The 24167-nt window shown below is 34.8% G+C and overlaps 2 protein-coding genes across 5 annotated transcripts in view; one reads left to right on the forward strand and one right to left on the reverse strand.

Moving 5' to 3' along the window:
• LOC138695950 (transmembrane protein 14C) overlaps nt 1-14111 on the reverse strand; it is a 31457-nt gene extending 17346 nt beyond the window's left edge. Inside the window, exon 1 of the mRNA XM_069820360.1 lies at nt 13902-14111. Within this exon, the coding sequence (XP_069676461.1) occupies nt 13902-13977 (76 nt within the window). The 5' untranslated portion in view covers nt 13978-14111. The remainder of the gene's footprint in view (nt 1-13901) is intronic.
• Nucleotides 2078-24167, forward strand: part of Gclm (Glutamate-cysteine ligase modifier subunit) — a 33507-nt gene continuing 11417 nt past the window's right edge. Inside the window, exons 1-7 of one of the 4 annotated variants that reach the window (XM_069820359.1) lie at nt 2078-2213; nt 14836-15045; nt 15357-15425; nt 16154-16280; nt 18536-18735; nt 23209-23323; nt 23467-23627. In XM_069820359.1, the coding sequence (XP_069676460.1) occupies nt 14896-15045; nt 15357-15425; nt 16154-16280; nt 18536-18735; nt 23209-23323; nt 23467-23537 (732 nt within the window). In that variant the 5' untranslated portion in view covers nt 2078-2213; nt 14836-14895 and the 3' untranslated portion in view covers nt 23538-23627. Of the gene's footprint in view, nt 2218-14735; nt 15046-15356; nt 15426-16153; nt 16281-18535; nt 18736-23208; nt 23324-23466; nt 23628-24167 lie in introns of those variants that run through there. The other 3 variants (XM_069820355.1, XM_069820356.1, XM_069820357.1) reach the window with 3 other exon arrangements.

Raw genomic sequence — 24167 nt, forward strand, 5'->3', positions numbered from 1 at the left:
CCATTTTCGAGTTAACGTGGGAATTTGGTTTTCGTTTCAGGCTGACATACTAGTATGTTGACTATTGAAGAATGGGTGGCTGTTGTCTGTGCTCGATTGCGCTGTTTCACTTATGCACAGTTGCAAGAGGAATTTAGACGTAAGTTCCACAAACCAGCGCCAACACGAGCAAATATCAAACTCCTTGTCAATAAATTTCAGAGGACAGGTAATGTCGCCGATGCTCCACATTCCGGTCGACCTGCCGAGCCCGAGGAGACCGTGGCATAGATCCGAGAAGCCATCGAAAGAAGTCCTCAAGCATCTACTCATCGTTTAAGTAACGAGCTAGATGTGTCCAGAGCACCAGAGCAACTGTGTTGAAGATTTTGAGGTTTACATTGAAGAAGTGTGCTTATCACATTCAGGTGTTACACAAACCAGATGTGGAAGATTATGCAGCTCGTAGGGCAATGTGTTATGACTTAATGGAGGATGTGAACAACAAAAACTTATTCCAACATATCCTGTTTAGTGACGAGGCCACATTCCACATTTGTGGTAAAGTGAATAAAGACAACTGTCGCATATGGGGTAACGAGCCATATCACACGCCATCTATGAATGGCAAAGGGACACCCCAATAGTGAATGTGTGGCTTGGGCTTACAAAAGCTACTGTTCACGGTCCTTTCATGTTCGCAGAAGGTACCATTACAGACAACACTTACCTAGACATGCTGACAGACTTTCTGGAACTAGAGCAGGATGGCATTGTTGACAGTGTTGTCTTTCAGCACGACGCTACACCCTCGCATTTTGCGTTAACTGTTAGAGTGTACTTCAACCAGCACTTTCCTAACAGAGGGATTGGCAGAGGTTCATCACGAGTATGGCCATCACGTTCACCTGGCACCGTTAGACTTTTTCGCTTGGGGGTTTATCAAGCCAGAAGTGTTCAAAACGAAAGTATGAGATCTAAAGAACCTGAGGAATCGTATTTGGGAAGCATGTGCAATGATTACAGGCAACATGCTGACGATTGTCTTTAGGGCTATAGGTGAAAGGTGGGGACAATGCTATGAAATGGATGGCGGACATGTTGAATTACGATGAATTTCTTATGTACCTACCATCACGATAACCCCATATCGATTTCATGTCCGCATGTCCATTATATATATAAAATGGATCGAGACTTTATAATAACTCTGTATTTACTCGTATCAAATTTCTGCACATTGAAAGGACAAAACTAAAATTCTTTCAATAATTTATCATCATAATAGTGTCCTCTTAAATCGACTGGGCATATTGCGAATTAAATCAATGGCTTTCCCGAAACACGCTATGAAATGTTTAATATAAAACATTTCTTATCTCGAAAAGGACGCAAAAACGAGCAAAACTATATTAAGCTTTTTTGTTTGAAATACCTCAAAGAATAACTCCCTGAAATGAATGACAATTATTACGAATCACTCTGTATATATCGTACACAATTTTTATTACACATTTGAATGCTTCATGTGCTAGAATGAATGAATGAATGAATGAATGAATTAATTAATTAAAAATAAATTTAAGTGGAATAAAAATAAAATAAGAAGAACAAATGACAGAGAGAGAGAGAGAGAGAACATACGAATGTAATTATTATTATATAAGAGTAAAAAAAGAGATAGGAAATAAAGAATAAAAAGGATGAAAATAAAATACAGTAGGCCTACGTAACGAAATAGAAATACGAGGTGATAACGGAAAAGCATTAAAACCCCTGACAAATATAATCTACTGTACAGTTATGTAAACAGTGACGTAATTTACAGTAGCTACGTCTTTTTGCAGAGTGCAATACTCCAAGCGGCATACAGATAACGATAGTATCACAATGTAATGGAGGGACAACGAAAAGAACTGCTCAGAACACTCTACAGCATTAGTCACAACTAAAAAAGATCTGACGGCCATGAAAACCTGGAAAATAGATTCCAGCACAAAGCAGTGACGTTGCGTACATTTGTGCAAGTGCTGACTTGCTATTTCTCCAGCACCACTCCGTAGTTGTAGCTGAACTATGACTTAACAATAAACACACCCACAAGCTGCTCTGACTCAGCGAATCTTCATCCTCACACCGTTTAAAAGACCCTACACCGTGTACCACTCACTAACTCAACTTCTAATATCGGAGTAGTACGGGAGTAGCGAGTTCTTGGTTCGTTTCTCTGGAAGGTTGGCAAGTAGAACTTATTACTTTTTTGGGCAACTTTATTTTTCTAGTAACGAGATGGCAAATTTGTAAAAGTTGTAACTGTCCTGACATAAACTTTCAAATCAATTACTGTACATTCAATTACATGCTTTTTAAGAGCAAAGTAGAGTGATAAGCTGTGAGCTGGAAGGACAGCGGTTCGAATCCAGGTGAAGATTGGTGTTTTCCAAGTGTAAAAGGAGGGTGAAGCGTAATCTGAAAAATACGGTAGCTCTATCTCCTTGCTCTCCGTGAGTCTCAATGACATGTGCAAGAACATCTTCACTTTTTTCGTTTTTTTATGAACTTACACATTATTTTATGCTATAATTTAAAAAAAAAAAAGGTAGCTATTCGAATAAAATAAGTGTCTGCTGAGTCATTCCATGCGAAGTGACCTTCAAGGTGTACAAAGAATTGTATATTCATAGAATGCTGAATATTCATACAAGATTACTAACTAGAACATAATGTCATTACTTATATAAAACAGTTTTGTAGTCCACTAAGCCTCTTATAAAAGTGAGTACTGATTGTGACTCTCTCCCAAGGGTAAAAGCCAGGTGAAGCATGACCTATAAAATTTGGGAGCTCTACCTCCCTGCTTCCTATGAATCTCAATGGCATGTGCATGAACATCTTCACGTTCTACACTATTTTAATGTCAATATTATTAAACAGGCCGCTTTGTTTTTAGTCTTGAGAGGACATTCTAAACAGTGTTCAAGTAGACGCAAGATAGACCCTGTATGAAATAATTATTTTGAAATGAAAGTTTTATCTACAGTGATCCTTCCTTGTCGCACACAGCACAGAATGATTTTAGTATCATATTTTGGATATTGGATGAAAAGTATTCCGACATACACCTTTTAGTTTTACTCGTATCATACAACAATATATTGTACATACAAAAGTATGTTGGAAATGCATGAAGTAATATCATGCCAATGTGTTAGGAAAAAAAAAAAGTTTATTTATTCTCAGGCCATCAGGCCTTCTCTTCCATTCAACCACAAACAAAAGAAGCTGATAAAATGTTGCAATGATACAAGTTAATAATTACAGACTAATATTTAAAGAACACTCTAAGATTGATGTAGTTATACAAACACAAGTTGAGTAAAATAATGCAAACATACCAAATAATAATTTCAAAATAATATAAGACTTAGAAAAGATGATAAAATACATTTTTAAACAACATCTTGTATTAATTTGACATCCTTGGAATTTGTATTACTTGTTTTATGTAGGCTATTAAAAGGAACATTTTTCCAGGCTGTGTTAATTTTAAACCGAAGTTTTCAGTTCATTAGTTTCATATTTTTAGTGGTTACCTGACAATAACGAAATTGTAAAACTTTTTTTTTTGTAAATTTTCATTATTCACAGTCAAACAATATCCTAGTCTATCACGAAAACTGTCCCAGTATCTTTCTCACAGTCACGGGAATGATCTGTTAACTCTCATCTCTAGGCCTAATTCTTTCCTTCAGATCTTCATCATTTTTTTGGTTTATTCCAATAAACCCTGGACTTCAAGTAACACTAGAGGAAGAAATCTAGCAATCTGAGGTCAAATTATATAGTGATAGTCACTCAATATGTTCTTTCCTTCCAATACTCTTACTAGAAACATTTCATTCTCTCCAAAAATGCGTACCATCTTGCTGAAATCAAGATGTTCTCATGAAGAACACTGGAGAAACAACTGTCTGCAAGCTGGGATACATAATCACGCAAAAGCTGTCGATACTTATCAAAGTTTATATTTCCTTGAAAAATGAACGGATTTTGCGGTTTCCCCACTTAAAAAAACACACACACACACACGCACGAGATTGACCATTCCCATGTTCTCAAATGGCAACATATAAAAGGGAACAGTCACCAGGATCTCTACTGTCGGAAATAAATTTTTTTGCTAATGTCCGCTACATGGAAGCTATTACACCATGCAATTTCATCAGGGTTATACGTAACTTCTTTTGCAGTCGCTAGATGGCAACTAACTGAAATTGATAAAAGTAGTTGTCTTGAAAGTTCATTAGGCTGATTAACATGTTATAGCCTATTTATGAACAGGTCTTCCACTGACGGTTGTCAGAAGTCCAGTACTAACAGTTATGACGACTGACACTGGCATTTAAACAGAAAGCTACCCCACTGAAAACATCTCACAATCTGGAATTTGATGTATCTTCTGAATTAAGGTTTCACAAAACTAATGTCTTCTGTCAAAATAATATTCACTTAATCTCGCAAAAGTTTAATTTTGTATAGATAATTGCTCTAATTTCATCTTCCATATTGATATATGACTGACATTGTAGCCTACATATTTAAATGCTACCCATTTTGTAGATTTATGCACATCTTCTTGAATGGATAATATCGTAAGACGAGAATTTTCCACTTTAAACTATCTTTGAACTTTCAGATTTTGGCTTGTTATTAAATTATACTTCCTGTTTCATTGAATGTTTGCACAATTTTCGAAACTGTCATTTTTGCGTTATGTTTTTATCCGAGGGCAAATCACATACCTCTTGTTAATGTCTCATTCTGTATGTAGGCCTATAACCAATCATCATTAGGATTTGCATTATTTCCCTTTCAGTGTGAAAAATCATGATAAACGATTTTCAGCTTACAAATAAAACAAATATCATTACTGATTTATTGTGGCGATTTTCTGTTCATATTATTGTACATGATTACCGTACATTCACTTATTTTGTAGAAGATTTAAAGGCCGTAGAAACAAATTTCAGTTAGGGCCTATATAGCATTTGAGAAACAATATTTCGTGACATGAAAGAAATGTTTATATCATACATACAACTTGATGCAGATTCCAGACATGTACAAATTAATATAGGGTGCCGTTTAATAAACGTGTCATTCTCTGTATGCCTTACTGAATAATTGTTTAACACTGACATAATACTAAGTTCATCTTCGATAACTTCTGTACAGGCTACAGCACTTTAAGACAAAACTAAGAATTATAGTTATTACAGGTAATAATTTCATTTTTTATAGTCTGTGTACTGGTCCTTTAATGCATACAGTATGAAAATTTCACTTCTTCTTGGTTTAATTATAAAGCAACTGAGCAATTTAGTAATATCAAGTAGATTTCCTTTCAGTTTGTGGTGGAAATATAGGCCTAAATCTTTTTTTTAATAATAATAATAATCTGTCATTTTCATAGCACAACGAAAATTTGAAACTGTAAAGCTATTACTATTACTTTTTATAATTTATAAGCATATGAATTAAGTTCTGCTACACAACACTTGAAGTTACAGAACGACTTAAATTTATTTTGAAATATATTTTTTTACGGTTTTAATAAGAAACATTTCAGCGCCATGCTTTCATTCAGTACCAGTAAGTCTGTAAAACTGTGTAAATTCCCAAATCATATAAATAAAATTCTAGGTATTACCAAGCCGGTAATACTTGCGCAAAAAAAAAAAAAGAAAAAAAAAATATGTAAAAATTAAACAGGATAAAAATGGACACGAATCGAATATACATGTTCTATATACACAACGATGAATTTGTCATACTGTACAAAAGATTACACTTTTTATGAGTTAGAGGGCTATCACACAGATGGTTCAGACAAAATATTTACGGTTACTTTTCACCGATGTGATGTAAATTCTTTTTTTGGAATACATTACATGATCATTGGTAAACTTTGCGTAATTCTAAAACAGGTCTGCGAACTCGTAAACAAACAATAATAGTTACCGTACTGAAACAAATATTGGTGCAACTACGTCATAAGTCAACAGTGAAGAATGCCATGGAATTATGAAGTAAAGAGTGTGTTGGTTGACTTTAAATAGCTCCTGATCTATACTTCATTATACTAGTCAGTGACCGCTTTCCAAATATTATTCATAACTGTACACGTAACATAAAAAAACGTAATGAAGATGACACTAAATTTTACGCGTTCCAAAAAAAAAAAAAAAAAAAAAAACAGCACCTTTACTGTTTACTTCAAAGGCATACTTAAATGAAATCACACAGGAAAATGAACTTTCGTTTTCTGAATTGATCATAAAGTCTTTCCTTATAATCGCAAAAATAAGACAGTTTATTTCATTTAGACATTATACAGCTGAAGTAGATATAGGCCCACTTATATGTAATTACTATTGCAAAAATTTGCATAAAAAGGCTGTAGGAGTATCTGTAATTATTAGGCCTATACATATATATCATATGCATCATTCCTGGAAAAATTAACTTGTAGGCCTACAAACTGAATGTGAAAAATCCGTGCAATAGTTTAGGAGAAATTCTTGTACACAGACAGACCAACTGCCCCAATTTTTTATTTATATCAGAAATATTAAAAAGGTGAATTTCCTCGAAGATATCAAACGATGTTTTTTTGCGGCATCATCAATACATTTTCTTTATATTCCGTTTAATGAGAAAGTAAAAGCACCAAAAGGGTACCGTTTACATTCATTATTCTGTACTATGGACCTACAAAAGCATAAAGGCATAATTTGTATATAGGCTACATCTATTTATGCCCTTCCCTCAAAATTAATACCTAAACTAAAGTTTGCCCCATTTAAAATGAACTTGATAACTAGGGAGCGGATTTTTATTTGCTAAAATATATATATATATATATATATATATATATATATATATATATATATTTTAAATATGACAAAAATACCTTACTTAGCTTGAAAAAAATGTTACTAGGTAATCACCAACCACACTTGAGTGCTAGTATTTGGCCGAGAATTGCAGCGAACAACAAAGATCATCTCCAAATTCTCCATCACAAATACATGCCGATTATCTCTGAACGACTTATACTGTGAAAACGATCTTTCCACATCACAGGACGTCAGATGTGCATATTTAAAGAGAAGAATGTCACGAACATAAACACCGTCAATTTCACCTACAGGCACACCCTCCAATACTTGAGCAACTTTACACATTTTTTTATATCCACTGTTTTTCTCAAACACATTCTGGAATTTGTCCCTTAGTACTTGTACTTCTGAATCTCGTAGCGAGTCTAGTTTAATTTCCACGGCACGCACCTCCCTTTTCAGACAACAGGTTTTTGGATGTTTCGAGTTTTTTTATGGTGTCACACAAAAAGCTAATAGGAAAGCCAAATTGTTTTTAAACAACCATCTTTCAGTATATCTTGAAGGATACCGATTGGCGAAGCCTGATAACAGGGAATCACAATAAGATATATTGCCTTACTTGATAGACATGAGCGAGAGGCGAGAGATTTGTTTAAATTAAATTATGTTCATACCCGAGCTCTTAATCTGTTATGTTTCACAAACAAAGCTTAGAATGAAATCATCTTCAGCAACAATAAACATTCCTAATTATGTGTTGCAAGATCTCTCCTCCTTGTCCATGTTAATTTATTCTCTAATAACATTGATATGCTGCCTAGCAGTTCTCAGAACTTGAGGCGAAACTATTACAAAAATGCATCATGGATACACCACACAGCACTTAGAAACACGAAGCAACCAAGAATAAAATTCTTAAAAAGATAACGTATACTTCTGAGTGATATAATTGATATAGTTTTAAAATATTTAAAACTTCTTGCAAAAAAATTATTTAAATAAAAAAACTCCAAGATTTATGTGTTTATAACAGATTTCCTGAAAATATGTATTTACATTTTTTTTGCGAAAATAGGCTATGTGTTTTTATGTGAAATAAAATTCGGCTTTTAAACTTGAGACTTCATGTTCGGCATTTTTAACTTTGTTAATTGTTAGCATTTCGTGATCCTGTGGACTGATAGGCCAACATGCATTTTATAGTGTGACGCAAAAACTGAGATACCTCTTATTTATGCTCTCCAATAAGGAGTGTAGGTAGTGATGTTAGGCCCTATAATTCGACATAGGCCTAATGTGGTTAGGCCAAGAAGCAAAGTCTGAAGCTGGATACTACGTCCCTTCAACACAAGAAAAATACTTAATCCCATGCTCTTCTGTTTCAAGCCTTGACAGAGTTACTTGCTACTGATGCTGCTCTCCAATACTGTAATGCTTCTTATTATAGACAGGTCTGCATATTCACAGACTCAGAAACAGCCCTTCAAACAATAGTCAAATACACACCAACTACTTATGTGTTCAGAGTTATACCCATTGTGCAATTAATAAATCTACTTTATAAAAATGGTAAATACACAGTGATTCACGAGGATTACCGTCCCTTACAGAGCTTATTTCCGAAGATATTCTAACCAAAAAATGTCATATAAACATTTGTATTAATCTCAATATCTTCAGAATGATACTAATTTGAAGTTGTTTGTAAAACACATTATTCTTGAGTTTTAAGGGTAAAAATAATATTACGGATAGAAAATGAACTATTCAGGAGTATAATTTCTTTAATTAGCTAATATTCTGAAGCTAAAAATGTGTTGTAATTATTTCGTACAGATTTTTTTTTTCCCCGATTTTTAACTACTTACAAAATTACATTTTCTTACGCACTTATCACAATAATTGTTAAAAATTACGCCACTCCTGTAAATTCTTTAAGACTATACATTAGGATGCATCATTAAACTGTAAAGAATCAAGTTCCTAAAGTCGTATGATTTGTAACAATATTATTTGATAAGTGCTTAAGATTGATGTCATTTTCAGTTAAAAATTGAAAAACGAAATCTGTAAAGCAGTTAACAATACATTTCTAGCTTCAAAACACTAGCCAATTAAAGAAATGATACTTCTGAATAGTTTATTCTCTATTCGTAATATTTTTTTACCCGTAAAACTAAAGAAAAAAGGTACTTTACTAACAACTTCAATTAATGTAACTTTGAAAATATTGCGATTAGGACAAAATGTTTATATGACACTTTTTGCTCAGAATGTCACTTGACTAAGTGACGGTAAATCCTTGTGAATTACCCTGTATATAACCTTTCAATGGATACCAGGCCACTGTGGAGTGCAAGGTAACGAGGTGGGAGATGAAATAGAACATAAACTGCATCAAACCTTTTACCAATATCACAACCTACAGATTTCCTCGACAGAATAATAAATAATATTCATAACATGATAAATAAGCAATGGACAGAAGATTGGTTAAGTTGACAAACAGGTTATGGAAAATTTTGAAACAACCCAACAATATTAAAATGTACTGTGATATTCCCAGACAGGTACAAACTTTTGCTGCAGGGCTAGAATTGGACATCTTGTTACAGAATCTTATCTGCATCTTTAATTATGTCACCACTATGTACAAAATGTTTAACAGAAGAAGAAACACTAGAACACACCCTACTTCAATGTAATAACACCAATCATAAACTGCAGGAAAGAATGAAAAACCATTCATTACATGAAATTCTCACCAATCCGCAGCCCTGGAAAATTGCATATTTGATTTAGAGTGGACATCGTGTAATCAGCTTATAACTGGACACACTTATTAAGAAGAAAGGTAAGAAAGAAGGATTATGCCAAGGTACACCACAAGTTAGGCCTATTTATTAATGTATTATATTCACATTTAGTTTTATCTAAAATATGTTTGTAAAGTGTGTCCAACTTGTGGTCCTGCCTATTGATGGATGTTTGTAATCCTTCAGCATTGCCAGTCTTATCTGCAACATTATGAATGGAGGAGATGTGATGACATCCTGTGATGATATGCTCCCTGAGCTGCTTGGAATTCATCAGTCACTTCTGGTACACAATATATTTTAGATAATCCCACAAGAAAATATCTAAATGGTTAGATCTGGTGAGCATGCTAGTTGGGCTACTGCCCATTTCGTCCAATCCACCATTTTAGGAAGATGGCACTGAGACGGTTGCTTATGTGAAAGGTCACGCAAGGTAGCATCTGTCATATGATACCACATGATGAATCTCGTCTGCAATGGTATGTCATCCAATAATGTTGGCAGTGTGCGCTGCAGAAAGAAGACATAGTGATCTCCAGTATGTGTTCATAAAAGAACAGTCCTATAAGGTGTTTACAGAGTATACCAACCCACACACACTGAAGACCCACTGGACTTTGAAGGAAGCGTCTCATATCTAGCAAGGATTCACACTGCTTCAATAATGCATGTTGTGGTGACTGATATTGCTAGTGTTGTGGAATAGAGTTTCGTCCACGACTACCACAGTAGCCAAGAAGTTAAGATCTTGTTTTGCTTGTTGCCAAGTTCACTGGTAAATGCAGTTGTCATAATCCAGCTCACACAGTTCCTGATGTAGTTGCAGATGGAAAGAGGAAATCTTCTCCTGTGCAATATTCTACATGCTAAAGATTAGTTGATATTTAATAGCAAAGCAATTTCTCTCATACTAAAGTGAGGATAGCCGATGACATACGGTAACTGATTATGCAGTTGCCTGCTCAGCAACAGAGCAATATTGATATGGACGAGGTAGCCTATGTGGTACACCTGCCACCAAGAGGCAATAATGCCTCTATATACAGTACTGCATATTGTTAAGACTTCCCTATAACAACACGTCCAGAAACTGTTAGAATACATTACAGTGAAACCTCTCATTTACGGACATCGAAGGGACGTAACAATCTGTCCGCATCTGGGAGGTGTCCTTTATTGTGAGGTAGGCTCCACAATCTAACAGTAAATTTATAATATGCTTTATGTATCCCTTCACGCTTTAAATGAAATGTATTACTGTAGTTTAATTCTAAATACAGTATACTGTACTACAGTAAATTCTTTGTAACTTTGAACTACAGTAGATAAAACTGAAAAAGGAAAATACAGTACTGTGCCATGCAATTTTATTCAAGATCTACAGTTATGCAGTACTGTAATTTACAGTTTTCAACTTAACTTTTACTTCAGGTGCCATGTCTCTCGAAACAGACCAACTGACTGAAGTGAAGAGAATAATCCTACTAACCCTATCATGTGTCGAATACAATTTCACGATTGCGGAAACCTTGGACCCATCAGACAGATTAAATTTTATGACTTTGTTTATCCACCCACTTCCAGCTAACAAGGGGTAGCTGGCTGGGCTAGTGGTAGCCTACGAGACCCTTGTACAGTTCTCAAAACTAAATTTTCCATTTTTGTAACACATTAGGTCTTAAAATCCAAGTTCTATCTGCAGTCAGGAAGTAAAACAAGCTTTAGGACTGTAAAACAGCTGTCCGTGTCCGTGTCTGAAAGTGTCCGTAAACGAGAGTTAAATTTATCATTATTTCTATATTTTTTCAGATGGGACATAAAAATCTGTCCGTATATGAGGAGTGTCCGTATCTTGGGGGTATCCGTAAGGAGAGGTTTCACTGAATTATGTATTGACAAGGAGCAAGTGACGATCACCTCTTTAAAGGCAAAGTTAGGCTTCAAGAATATTGCATTTGAAAGATACAAGGAAAGAACCAGCTTTGTCCACTTTTGCAAATTGTAGGTCTCTAATTAATATTAGAGGAGAAAAATTCGCTCCGGCACCAGGGATCTAACCCAGGTCCTTTGTTCTATGTACCAAGCGCTCTAACCATTGAGCTACGCCAAAGTTCAATCCACAGCACCGGCTCAAATCCCTCTCCTCCCGTGTTTTCCCTTTGTCGGAGGAGAGGGATTTGATCCGGTGCTGTGGATTGAACTTTGGCGTAACTCAATGGTTAGAGTGCTTGGTACGTAGAACCAAGGACCCGGGTTCGATCCCCAGCGCCGGAGTGAATTTTTCTCCTCGTAACAGACGTATTCTGTACGACCAAAAAATTAATCTATGCCTACCCACTTCACTTGCGTGATTCGGGTTCCGCATATTGCGGATAGTGGCAGGACAGTGACCAATTTTCAGTTTGCACACCACTTCGGCAGGCTACGCTGTACATGATGCGTATCTGTGAAGAGTTATGTCGTGTACTAGTGTGAGTGTATGTGTTATTCGTGTAAGTGTAGGTAATAGGTGAGGATGATGGTAAGAGGAAACCCGGTGCCGGCACATAGCCTCCTCCTGTCGAATAGCACCAAGGGGGCCACCAGGTTTAACATCCCCATCCAACGGACGAATCACTACAAACAGTGACATATGCAATGCAGAGAGATTTCGGATTTAACCCAGACATATTGGTGCATAATTTAGTGATTAGAAGTTGTATAGGCCTACCTCCACTTCTCCTAGTCCCAAGGTAGAAATTTTACATGTAAATTTCTGACCCCACCGGGAATCGAACCCGGGCCAAAAAGTGATTTTCCCTGGGACTGTTTACAGAAAAAAGCACAATTGCATGAAAAGATTTATTGAAACAGATTCAGCAACTGTTGCGCTATTTATCAACATATCCCCCATTGGAATTGAGACATTTGTCATACTATACATTTGTCATACCATGGATCAATTTTTGTATCCTTGTGTGGTAGAAGTCAACCACCTGGGATCGGAACCAGCGTTTGACAGCACCTCTCTGTCGATCCCATGATATGACAAATGTCTCAATTCCGGTGGGAAATATGTTGAAAAATAGCTCAACAATTGCTGTGTCTGTTCTAATAAATTTTTCCAATGAAATTGTGTTTTCTTTCTGTTAACGGCCCCTGGCGAACTTATTTTTTTACAGCCCTCGTAATTGCGGTCGAATGGCCAAAATTTGTATAAGCATTTCTTTTGACATTATTAACACTGTGAAAGAAAAAGAAATAACTTTTTTATCTGTCCTCATCAGAATGTTTGCTTGCGAGTTGTTAAAATTGACGGAGAAGCAGATTTAGCAGTCTATAACGGTCCTAACGAATAGGAAACTTTTCTTCCACATGAGTGCTCATAATTTTTCTGTTTAACCTGAAGATGTACACACAGCTAACCTTCGAAACATCGTGAGATTAGTCATAACATTCGCCTTTACAGTTTTATGATAACTTTGGGGCGGAGGGGGAGGGGAATCAGATAACCAATCCAAGCAGAAATCGAAATTACGTCCGGGCACTGCCCTGGATCAGTTTATAAACGCACTAGGCCTACCACCGGAGTTACTCTGATGGCAAAACTAGGATTAGTCATAAATTATATGGAGCCCGGATTTTCAAGCACTATCAAATCTTAAAACATGAATGAATTCATGCACTATCATACGACAAAATAGGCCTATGCATAATGAAGCGAAAAAATATAACATAACCGGAGAAAGAATGTAAAGGCCTCCTCACAGTAGCATCGGTACTTTTTACTTACCGGTATCAATTCCTTAGAGTAGTCTATATTAATGTAACTAGGCCTACAAAAAGTAAGAAATTTCACTTAAGTTATTTTTAATTTAAAACTGACGATTACTCCGATTCTTCATTAATTAGTCAAGCCAAAGTAATAATGACTAACCTAAAAATAATTTAAATATAATTAAAAATAAAGCCAAAATAAATTATATGCCAGAAAGATAACAAAAATGTTGCCAATGTTTAGTTTTCTTTATTCAAATTTCGTTATTCACGATGTTCTATCAAGGTAACGGCAAAGGTAACTTCCTGTGAAGGATTATCATTTCAATTGCCCAAAAGTCCCTTAAACATGAACAATGACCGTAAACTTTCAGAAATAATATAATTAACAGACTTCCACCATCCCAGGTTTGTTAATTTCATGTTTTGAAAAACAGCTTACCAGCTCTTGCATAGCCCACAATGCCACCAGTTGCTACGGTTGCAGCATATGCGAAACTCAAAAAATCAATTGGCATGATTTTTGCCTTGCACTGCAGTAAAACAAGGTTATGAAATTGTAACTTCCACAGTTCACTCAAATCTGATATATTTTAAATGACGATACAGTAGGAAGAATGACTTGAATTCTGTTCGATTGCTTGGGAAACGATAGATATCGATGTAAGTCGATGTACATGACGTATTTCAGGCATCTTCGAAAGAAAGATATCACTCATGTCTATGTTATGATTACTACATTATTTTGCTCGATGTATAGGTATACTTATTACAATGTAATTTATATATTTTTTTATTAATTTTGTTGACATCAATAATTAGATTTAGCATTATTTACAGAATTATGGTTCTATGTTACCAAAATTTTTGATAATTCTGAAATCCTTATATCCCACGCTTTTTAATAATAACATAAACCTCGCATAATTCTCCTTGATAGTATCTTTTTAAATACTTTGTATGAAATAATTTTATATTCTGAGTCAATTTGCACACCAGTGTAAGTTAATTTTGGTTAACGATTATATTATCGATGATTTCTTAGCAATTTCAAGTACAATAAAGGGGAAGTTATGTTAAAGCCCTGTTAAAGTTATAATTCTTAATTTGTTCTATGTCCAGATAAAAGAGACATAAACAATAACCCCATTCTTACTTATGTTTAATTTATAATAGGTGAATTTCATTCACACATTGTCAAGATGTGCAATGTTATCACTGACCACATATTACTGTTGAACTTCCAACGTTGCGTCATTAGAATTTATCGATCTTCAATCCTAGTACAGTCATACCAAAAATAAACGAGGACAATCAAGTGTGATGTTTCGGTTTGGTATAAATAGCATGTAACAGAACTTTATTTTGTTTGACAGGTGGTCCTTCGTATCATTTTGAGTGTGTCTACATAGAAACATAGCTTACTACAAGGACGTATGAAAATTGATACCAACGTTAAACAGAACAGCTACACAGGAATGTTGAGCCATCTCCCTGCTAGTGTGAAGAAAATTTGCGTTCATACCGGGAATATACTCTGTTTGAATGAAGTGAAGAAAAAAGCGGGACAAAACCCAACAGATGAAGTAAGTTAATAGTAGTTACAGATTGTAAACTATACAAAGTTCAAATGTGTGAATATCATTCATTGACATGATCGTGGAATTATGATGTCATATGATCTATTATTCAAGGCCGAAGTGAGTTTGCACTTTGGTGTTAATAGTCACGTTGTGTAGCATTCGTAAATTGACAGGTCTGAACAATTCAATGGAATTTTGTCTATATTTTTTAACTATGTTCATTCCTAGTGATATATTAAATTAGTATTGATATACTGTCAATAATTAAAGTGAATGTTATAATTTTTGTTATATATTTTATTCAATCTTTTCAGCTTGTTGAAAGTTTGAAGATTACATTAGCTAATTGGCAGCCGTCTAACAACGAAGGTGATACAATTCAAGTAAGCTTAATATCAATCTTATTTTATTGCATTAAAATTCAAAAGAAAATTATATAGTATAGCTGTACATAAACACAAGATAACTTCAATATAATAAGTCAGACATACAAGTGATTTGTAGTTATTTGCAGTGCATGATGAGATATTTGTTACATTTTGAAATTAATACCGGTACCATTGCTTGGTGCACTTTAAGCACCTTATTTCGGATTATTATGTTCTTACGCAGTATAGAATTTACTCAGAGCACTACTATAATAATTTATGTGTAGTTTTATTTAGGAAATTATTTTGTTTTATCAATTACCTGTGACTAATGCTGGTTAATACGGCTAAACAATAAGTGAGCCTCTATACATTTCGGTACTCCAAAATAAAAGGGCAATTTCACAAGATTTATTTGAAAAGTGGGTGTTGGACGATTTGATTTACATCCCTTACCTATATTTTCATAAACTTTGAAGCATGTTAATCATATATTAATTACCGGTAATATTGTAATTTGCGAACATCAGATAACCAGAGAGGAAAGTATGCAGATCAGTCAGTTGTTAATGGTTTTGAGCAACCATCCAAAATGCATTAATACTGCAGGCAGTTACGGGTACCAAGTTTACGTTGCTCAAGAACAAAGCTTGAAAAATAGTGGAGATGGGGTACTGAATGACATTGCTTTATGGAATAGGTATATAAAATACTGTACTTAACAAAACGATTTGTATTTAAAGGTTTATCGAGCAGAAGATGGCTTGGGCACGAAGTTGGATCCAGAAGAAAGGAAAGGGTTGAAAGTGAGTGTCAAAGTTTTCATCTCGTCTCTGAGGAGAGAAGCCCTAGTAGAAGCACTTGATAGCGGTAAGGAAGAGTTTCATTATACACTAATGTTTGCCGCGTACTAAATAGGCCTAGTAGATGCTAATGAAGTACGAAAAAATTAGGAATTTAAATTAATTGCGTCTCTGTTATTAACATAGGCTATTTGTGGAATCAAGTGAAATTGACGCTTGAAATAGTTGGCATATTGAAATCATAATATGTAACCAAACGTTCTGTTCTTCAATTTCAACTATGGCCTACTTACACTATAGCCGTGGTTTTCTTATTTCGCACCCAGTGACATGGGAAGAGGAGGCTTTCGGATGATCAGAACTTAATCAAGACAGGCAACTCTTCTTTTTTGTGTTGCACTCGGTGTTTCTTTTACATTACTTTCCCCTAGAACATATTCCTGCTGCTTTTCTCACTGTTGCACCACATAATGTTTTTCTGCAGCATGGCTGTTCAATAAAAAAATTGTGAAGCCTCCTTACAAACCAATTACTTTAAGGTCACCACCCTATCTTCCAATGAGCCTCATATTTTAAAACATGCACCATCTTAGTCATACTTTTATAACGTTCTTTAAGACCTATTTACAGAATGGAAAACCAGAACAGATGGAAATTTATTACAATTATGAATATGAAGTAACACTGCTTTTAAGCTAAACTTAGATGAATCTATAAACAATTGCCAGTCATCTGGATTATGCTCAACCCCTAGTTCACTCATTAAACCATTAGGGCCGTATTCATAGACATTTTTAGCGCGGGCTTTCGGTGGATTATCAGCGTTTTTCGTATTCATAAACCAGTGTTAGCGATAGGATATGATTTGAATTCTGTACTAGTAACCAGTGGATAGCCGGGGCTAACTTAGTACGCTTGTAGTGCGTGCTGCGAAATGTCTATGAATACCACCCTTAACGTCTATACAGAAACACATATTCTCACATAAGTTACATCACGTTTAATGCAGGAAATAATATTACTTTACAACCCTATTAGAAGTGCTAGACCTGGGTTTGTCTCTTTGCGGTGTCTACTTCTAGAAGAAAAGACAGATTTATTACCAGTATCCAGATAACTGACAAAGGCTTGGTTAGATGGTATAACAACACATTTTCATCTTTACATTTTGTGAGTAGGCTATGTAAGTAATCATGTAGGACAGGGGTAGCCAACATATGACACGTGTTACCAGGTCACACGCAAACTCATTTTCTATGTAGGATATCTAAAAATTGTGACGTGGTGCGACATTTTAAGCATTGTTTTCAGAATCTACGAGTGAAAATGGACTAAAAAAAAGTATCATCTTCACGGAGGTAAATTTCATGTTGGGTAGTGTTATTAAGAACAGAAATATGCAATATTAAATAGAAAAACGAGAAATGGAAGAGAGACATTCTATGTATGAGAAAGAATAAAAGAGGATAGATAGCAATTCAGTTAAAAGAGAATAATAGGAAGTAATCAGAAAATGTTTGGCAAAGGAATATATATTTTTTATTGGGTTATTTTACGACACTGTATCAGCATCTAGGTTATTTAGCATCTGAATGATATGAAGGTGATAATGCCGGTGAAATGAGTTCGGGGTCCAGCACAAAGGAATATATTAACATAAAACGGTGGGATATATTAAAGGGATGGTGGATCGAAAAACAGAAATGTGAAGGTCCACCGTAACTAAGAATTATAAAGTTGGCTGACAAATATCAATATAAATCAATACACTAACTGTAAATATTCTGCTATGTATCAATGAATTTAAATCTTTTTATTCAATTTTATGGCTTAACACTATATAACATAAAACAAATTAATTCAATGTTTTATATATTTACATCGCATTGTGTCATCATACAAACGTTTTCGCCCTCATGGAGCATCTTCAGGTAGGAAATGTTTACAATATCAATCTAAAATCAATTAAAATAATCTGGTCTCATGTTTAAAAATAATAATAATCTTATTGAATAAAAAGATTTAAATTTATTAATACATAGCATTAATAAGGGCTTAGCTGACCATTCCAAAAATGAATTGTAAATTATGTAAATATTCTACTTAAAAATTAATGCAGGAGCTAGGCACTGTATTAAACAATTAATGTTAGGAACAATGAGGGGAAATAGCTGAATGAGTAATGCAAGTAATGAATTATAAATCTGTTAAAGATATCAGAGACTAATTCTGATCTTTTTCTAGACAAATTTAAGAGATTTGGTTAATTCTGTGATGTTTATGACTTTAATTTGTTATAGAGGTATTTTGCTTTTGTTACAGTCTTCGCTGCACTTCACACATCCTGTATAGACTCACTGGTGCTCGCGTATCCCTGCAAGACAGAGCCCTGCTTGCTCTTGCCTGGCCTTAAAGAGCTTTGGCAAGTCCTGGAGGAGTACGTGGAGCAGCAGAAGTTGATCAGCATTGGAGTCAGTGACGTTGAGACAGATGTCTTCATAGCTCTGCATGGCTGGGCAAGGGTATGTTCTCTAGCCTACATCACCATGCCATATTGTTAATATTCAACAATTATTAAGTGAAATTCATACACATGGCGGTTCACATTATGTGATCTCCAGAGGCAGGAATTTATGGCGGTAACTATTTCAGAAATTCGCATTAATTTCTTTAATCTTCTTCCTTCACACGTTAGACATTATTGTCTAGCAATCTACATATCTTGTCCATGCCACCGTTTTTTGGGTCTTCCTATAATTCTTTTCTCTACCAGTTTATAATTCTTAAAATGAAATGGTAGTCTATGTTCATTCTTTGTACATGGTTTATCCACTTGGTTTTATACTCTTTAGTTTTATCGTTCAGATTATATATATCTAATTCCTTTCTTATATCTTCATTTCTTTTATGGTCTATTTTCTTATAGCCAGCAACTGCTCTTAGAAATCTCAAGTTTGCTTTTATTTTTTTGTCATGATCCAAGTTTCGCTCCCATACAATAATTTTGGCACTGACATTACTTTATAAAACTTTAATATTGTGTCTTTTCTTGCTTTATTTTTCAAACACCTTTTTAAAGTGGCATTAAGATGATTAAATACTTCCATTTTTTTAATTTGATCAGACTCTTTTTGGTATGATATATTGCATCTTAAGTATTTAAATTCTGTAACTTGTTCCACAATATTATCTTCAATTACAATTTTTGATCGGATGCTCCCTTTTCCCTTGAAAGCCATCACTTTAGTTTTACTTAGGGATACTGTTTTTTTTAATTTGTGTTGAAAATTATGCTACAAATTCAATAATAATAATTTCGCACTTATTCTGGAATAAAACTAATGAGTACTGGTAGAGCTAGGATTTTGATGACCTATAAATCATGAAAAAATGTCCTAAGAACAATGCAGTTATGATTTAAAAATCTTTCAAAAATGCCCTAAAAATTGATCTTACATAATGGGCTTAGTATGAAAAGAGGTTTTGTACTACTTAATATTTAGACTAGTAATTAAATTAAATTAAATTCTAGTATTGGTACCAACACTGAAGTTTATTTAATTTTACATAATTTTTTTAAGTAGTACACTTTAATGAATTATTTTACCTGATGTAGTTTCCATGTAGTCCACCACAAGGCCACTCTTATCCGGAATTAGCAGATATAGAGGAGTCCATATTGAAGGGGTGGTTGGACTGATCCATTACATGGGGTGTACTACGTTAAAAGGGCAATATTTACGTAGAAAACGGATTAAAATGTTATACAAAGTAATGGGTATTAATGGACAAAATATGTAGAGAAAATATCGAAGGATATAAACATTATTTTACATTAATAATGGGAATTTATGGCCAAAATTAAATGAAAATGCCTAAAAAATTACCGATAAAACAAAAGATGCTCTTAGGAGTTGACACAGGCAAAAAATGCAAAAAGAAAAAAAAAAGCCCTAACAGATATGTCTTAAAACATTCAGTTTATTATATAACATATAAATACTAAAGCAGCTTTGTTTCTGGCTTACCAGAAAAAAGATGGAATTTCATCAAACTCCTAGCCCTACTAATGAGTAATGACTGAAATGACAGTTAAACAGTAATTAAGTTAACAGGTAAGTAACTGATGTTCACTCCTCTTCTATTCAGTTCCTGTATTGCAATATTTACAAATAATATTATTAGCACCTATATAAACCATGTATTGTGGGTCCCTATCACCATGGCATGGCGCGTCCTCAGGTTGTGGATAGAGGAGACGGCCTCCAGATATGGAGGGTAGCTGCGAATATATTGAATAAGCAGTCGTGGACAGCCGATAAGGGGTGGTCCTCCAGCTTGGGGGTTGGGCGAAGGGCTAACAACCCATCACCGTAAAAAACAGCTTGTTACGTATCCCTATAATAAGCCTCGGAATAGGACTGATTCTCTGGCACGACCCACAGAAGTGCACGCATTGTATTCTTCACCTGACATAATTAGGAACATTAAATCCAGACGTTTGAGATGGGCAGGGCATGTAGCACGTATGGGCGAGTCCAGAAATGCATATAGAGTGTTAGTTGGGAGACCGGAGGGAAAAAGACCTTTAGGGAGGCCGAGACGTAGATGGGAAGATAATATTAAAATGGATTTGAGGGAGGTGGGGTATGATGATAGAGACTGGATTAATCTTGCACAGGATAGGGACCGCTGGCGGGCTTATGTGAGGGCGACAATGAACCTTCGGGTTCCTTAAAAGCCATTTGTAAGTAAGTAAGTAAGCACCTATATACAACCCATGTTCTTGATATTGTTCAACGTGAAAAGTCAAACTAATTTCACTAATCCTTCCTGTGTTTAATTCCTAATACCGAACATCCTATTACCTAACCACTAACTAGTTTCAAAACTCTCTGGTTAATAAAACAACTTTCTTCAAAGAAGCGCAGGTGAAGAATTTCGGTGCTAAAATCTCGTAATTAGCAAAAGTACCGTTTGCCCCAAACCTGCAGGCAGCATCCTCTTGTAAGCTTCTTTTACAAAAGCAACTGAAGACAGGGAAATTCCAAAAAAAGTAATATCTGTCCTAGTGGTGTATTCTGGAATAATGACATGGGCTATCAATGACAAGAAAAACCAGATAGGCCTAATAAATTAACACGTAAATATATAATTGTTAAAACTGTGATTAAGCAAGTCATCTGTAAACAACCAATACATTATTTAACTATTAATGCATGAATTTTCAATTTATCTGTTATGAATTCCAGCTGTCTTTCCTTGGGAACGATTTTTAAGAGAACTTAAGAGAATACAACACTAAGTTAATTTTTCAAATGCACAAAGTCAAAATATAAGCTTTAAGGTTAAGTTCAGAAAATATAGGCCTATCAGTAGGAAAGTTTGCATCATAACTTCTTTGTCCAGGCTTCGAACATCTTCAGCGACAAAATCCTGCTGCTCTTCATTCATTTTCGGCTTTTCTGCTTCAAAATTCTCTTAATTTCCTTCAATGAAATGATGAAAAGTAGAGTGAGATAAATGACCAATAGTCTTGCAGCTCACACAGATTCATCCTCACATTCTCATATTCTATTATAAGAACATATGATTGCATACTTTTTAATTATTTCTCCTTCCATTTCCTCTTCTTTCATTGCGTTATTCCACTTACTGAATAGTGTATACTCATCTATCTGTGTTAGTATTCAATCAATTCTCAAATTCATTCTTACCTAACCTAAAATTACATACCTAGAATAAAGACTTTTCATGCATTCCAATGGATTTCGTAAATCCCCTGTAACTGTTTTGTTTGAAATATTTTCCAGTTCATAATGCATTCTTTTGCATGTTTCTTGTAATATATAAAGTGAGTGCAAGTCAGTAACTTATAAATTAATATTGGTCTTTTGAAAGATTTAAGTTACAGTCAACTCTGGATATAGTGAACCTCTGCGGACTTTCATATTTCGTTCACTATATCCAAAGTGTCTCTCCCCTAACCTTAAATGACAGAAATGAATGAAATTGTGAACAAGAAAATAAAATATTTCATTTTTGTGGAATGGATTACACTGTATGCTGTTATTCATAGTTGATTTATTTAAACTATGCTGTCGACCCATGTCTGCTTGCGGAAGACGACGTTCAATGTCACTTATATAATATTCGCCTTATCTTCCAAAGAAAACACTTTACACTTCGACATTTTTATACAGTACATTCCCTGTTGGAACACTATAAACCTGTTGGAACAGGTAGAAATGACAAACACTGTCATGGTGTGACTGCGTACTCAGCCTTGAAATTTCCTGGGTCACTTCATGGAAACGGGGAGAGGGTTGATGGAGTTTGAAAGCCATCGAAATCTTACCTTCATTTATGCTCTGGACATAATGTCCATCCCCTTTTAATAAAAGAAGGCAATTTCATTTTCCGTTGTTTGGATGCTATCAGTCATAATGAAAATGTTTCTGAGAACAAACGGCAACCCTTTGACAGTGGAGGATTAGAAATAATAGTAGAGTAGTGTGCCTGAGAATAGAATGTCAACCCTTCGATGGTGGAGTGAGGCAAGGTCGTCATGGGTTGCCTGGGTATTTACAGTACAGCTCATTGTCTAGGAATCACTAATCCCATCTTTGTCATTTGACTAAAGAAGTAAGAAACTTATAATGTTGTTCTCAATACATTCTTTCATTGTTATACAAGAAGGTCTGACTTCAAATAAGAATTTGTCAGGATACAAGGTTCACTATAACCGAAGCGAGGGTTCACTATAAACGGAAATTTTAATGTACTTTTTAATGTATATGGGTCGGGACCAACAATTTAAGTTCATTATAGCCGAATGTTCACTATAACCGAGTTCACTATATCCAGAGTTGACTGTATCTAAAAGTTAAGTAAACCATTTCGGATACTCTGAAATGGCCATAAACAAGTCTTGCTCATTAGTATAATCATGTATGTACTATTTTTGATATAGGTATATTCTTCTGTTGTTTCAGATAAAGCCAAGTATTATTCAGATCAACTTGGCAAGCTGTTGTGTAGTACCACCAGCGCTTCAAGCCTTTACCAAGGAAAATGATGTTCAACTTCTAACCCACAGTGATCCTTTCGGTAAGCCATTGCAGTTCATCCATTACATCACCAGATAGAATTTGTTTTTCTGCTTCTAATTAATCATAATTTTTTTACAAGAGAGATGTTTGATGCGAGAAGTTAATTTAATTCTCTTTCTGTACATGTATGACTCTTTAAAGGAAACTATGATGAAGACAGAGGTAAGATATTTTGTACTTTGTATTTCCCTTCTGTGGTATACCATGGCTAAGTGGCAAGCAAACATTAATAACGCTTTTTTCTAAAATACTGTACTGCAAACGTTTATAATAATTATTGCTGTGGTCTACTGTGTTCCCATTGTTCATAAAAGTTTTATTCTACTTTTTCAGTCAGTAAGTAAAATATTTTATTGTAACACTTGTTTTATTATATAATTTCTTTCTTATCCTGCATTATCCGACATTTTTCCTTATCCAATCTTTCTAGATCCAGATTAGGTCGGACAATTGAGACTGTACTGTATACCGTATATACTGGCATATTTTTCACACTTTTTTGGATAAGAAAACTGTCTTGAAACGGGGGTGCGTAAATTATGCGAGGAATTAAAAAATACACATAATATCTTGCACTAAAGTAATTAATTTTACTGTAATGTTTTTTTTTTTTTTATTTTATTTTAGTAGGTTATATTACGACGCTATATCAATATCTTAGGTTATATAGCATCTGAATGAGCTGAAGGTGATAATGCTGGTGAAATGAGTCCGGGGTCCAACACCGAAAGTTGTGTTGAGGGAAAACCCCGGAAAAAACCTCAACCAGGTAACTTGCCCTAGCCAGGAATCGAACCTGGGCCACCTGGTTTAAATTTGGTTTTTACTATTTTCAGTGTTGA

Source organism: Periplaneta americana, chromosome 3 (assembly GCF_040183065.1).
Source record: "Periplaneta americana isolate PAMFEO1 chromosome 3, P.americana_PAMFEO1_priV1, whole genome shotgun sequence".
Lineage (NCBI taxonomy): Eukaryota > Metazoa > Arthropoda > Insecta > Blattodea > Blattidae > Periplaneta > Periplaneta americana.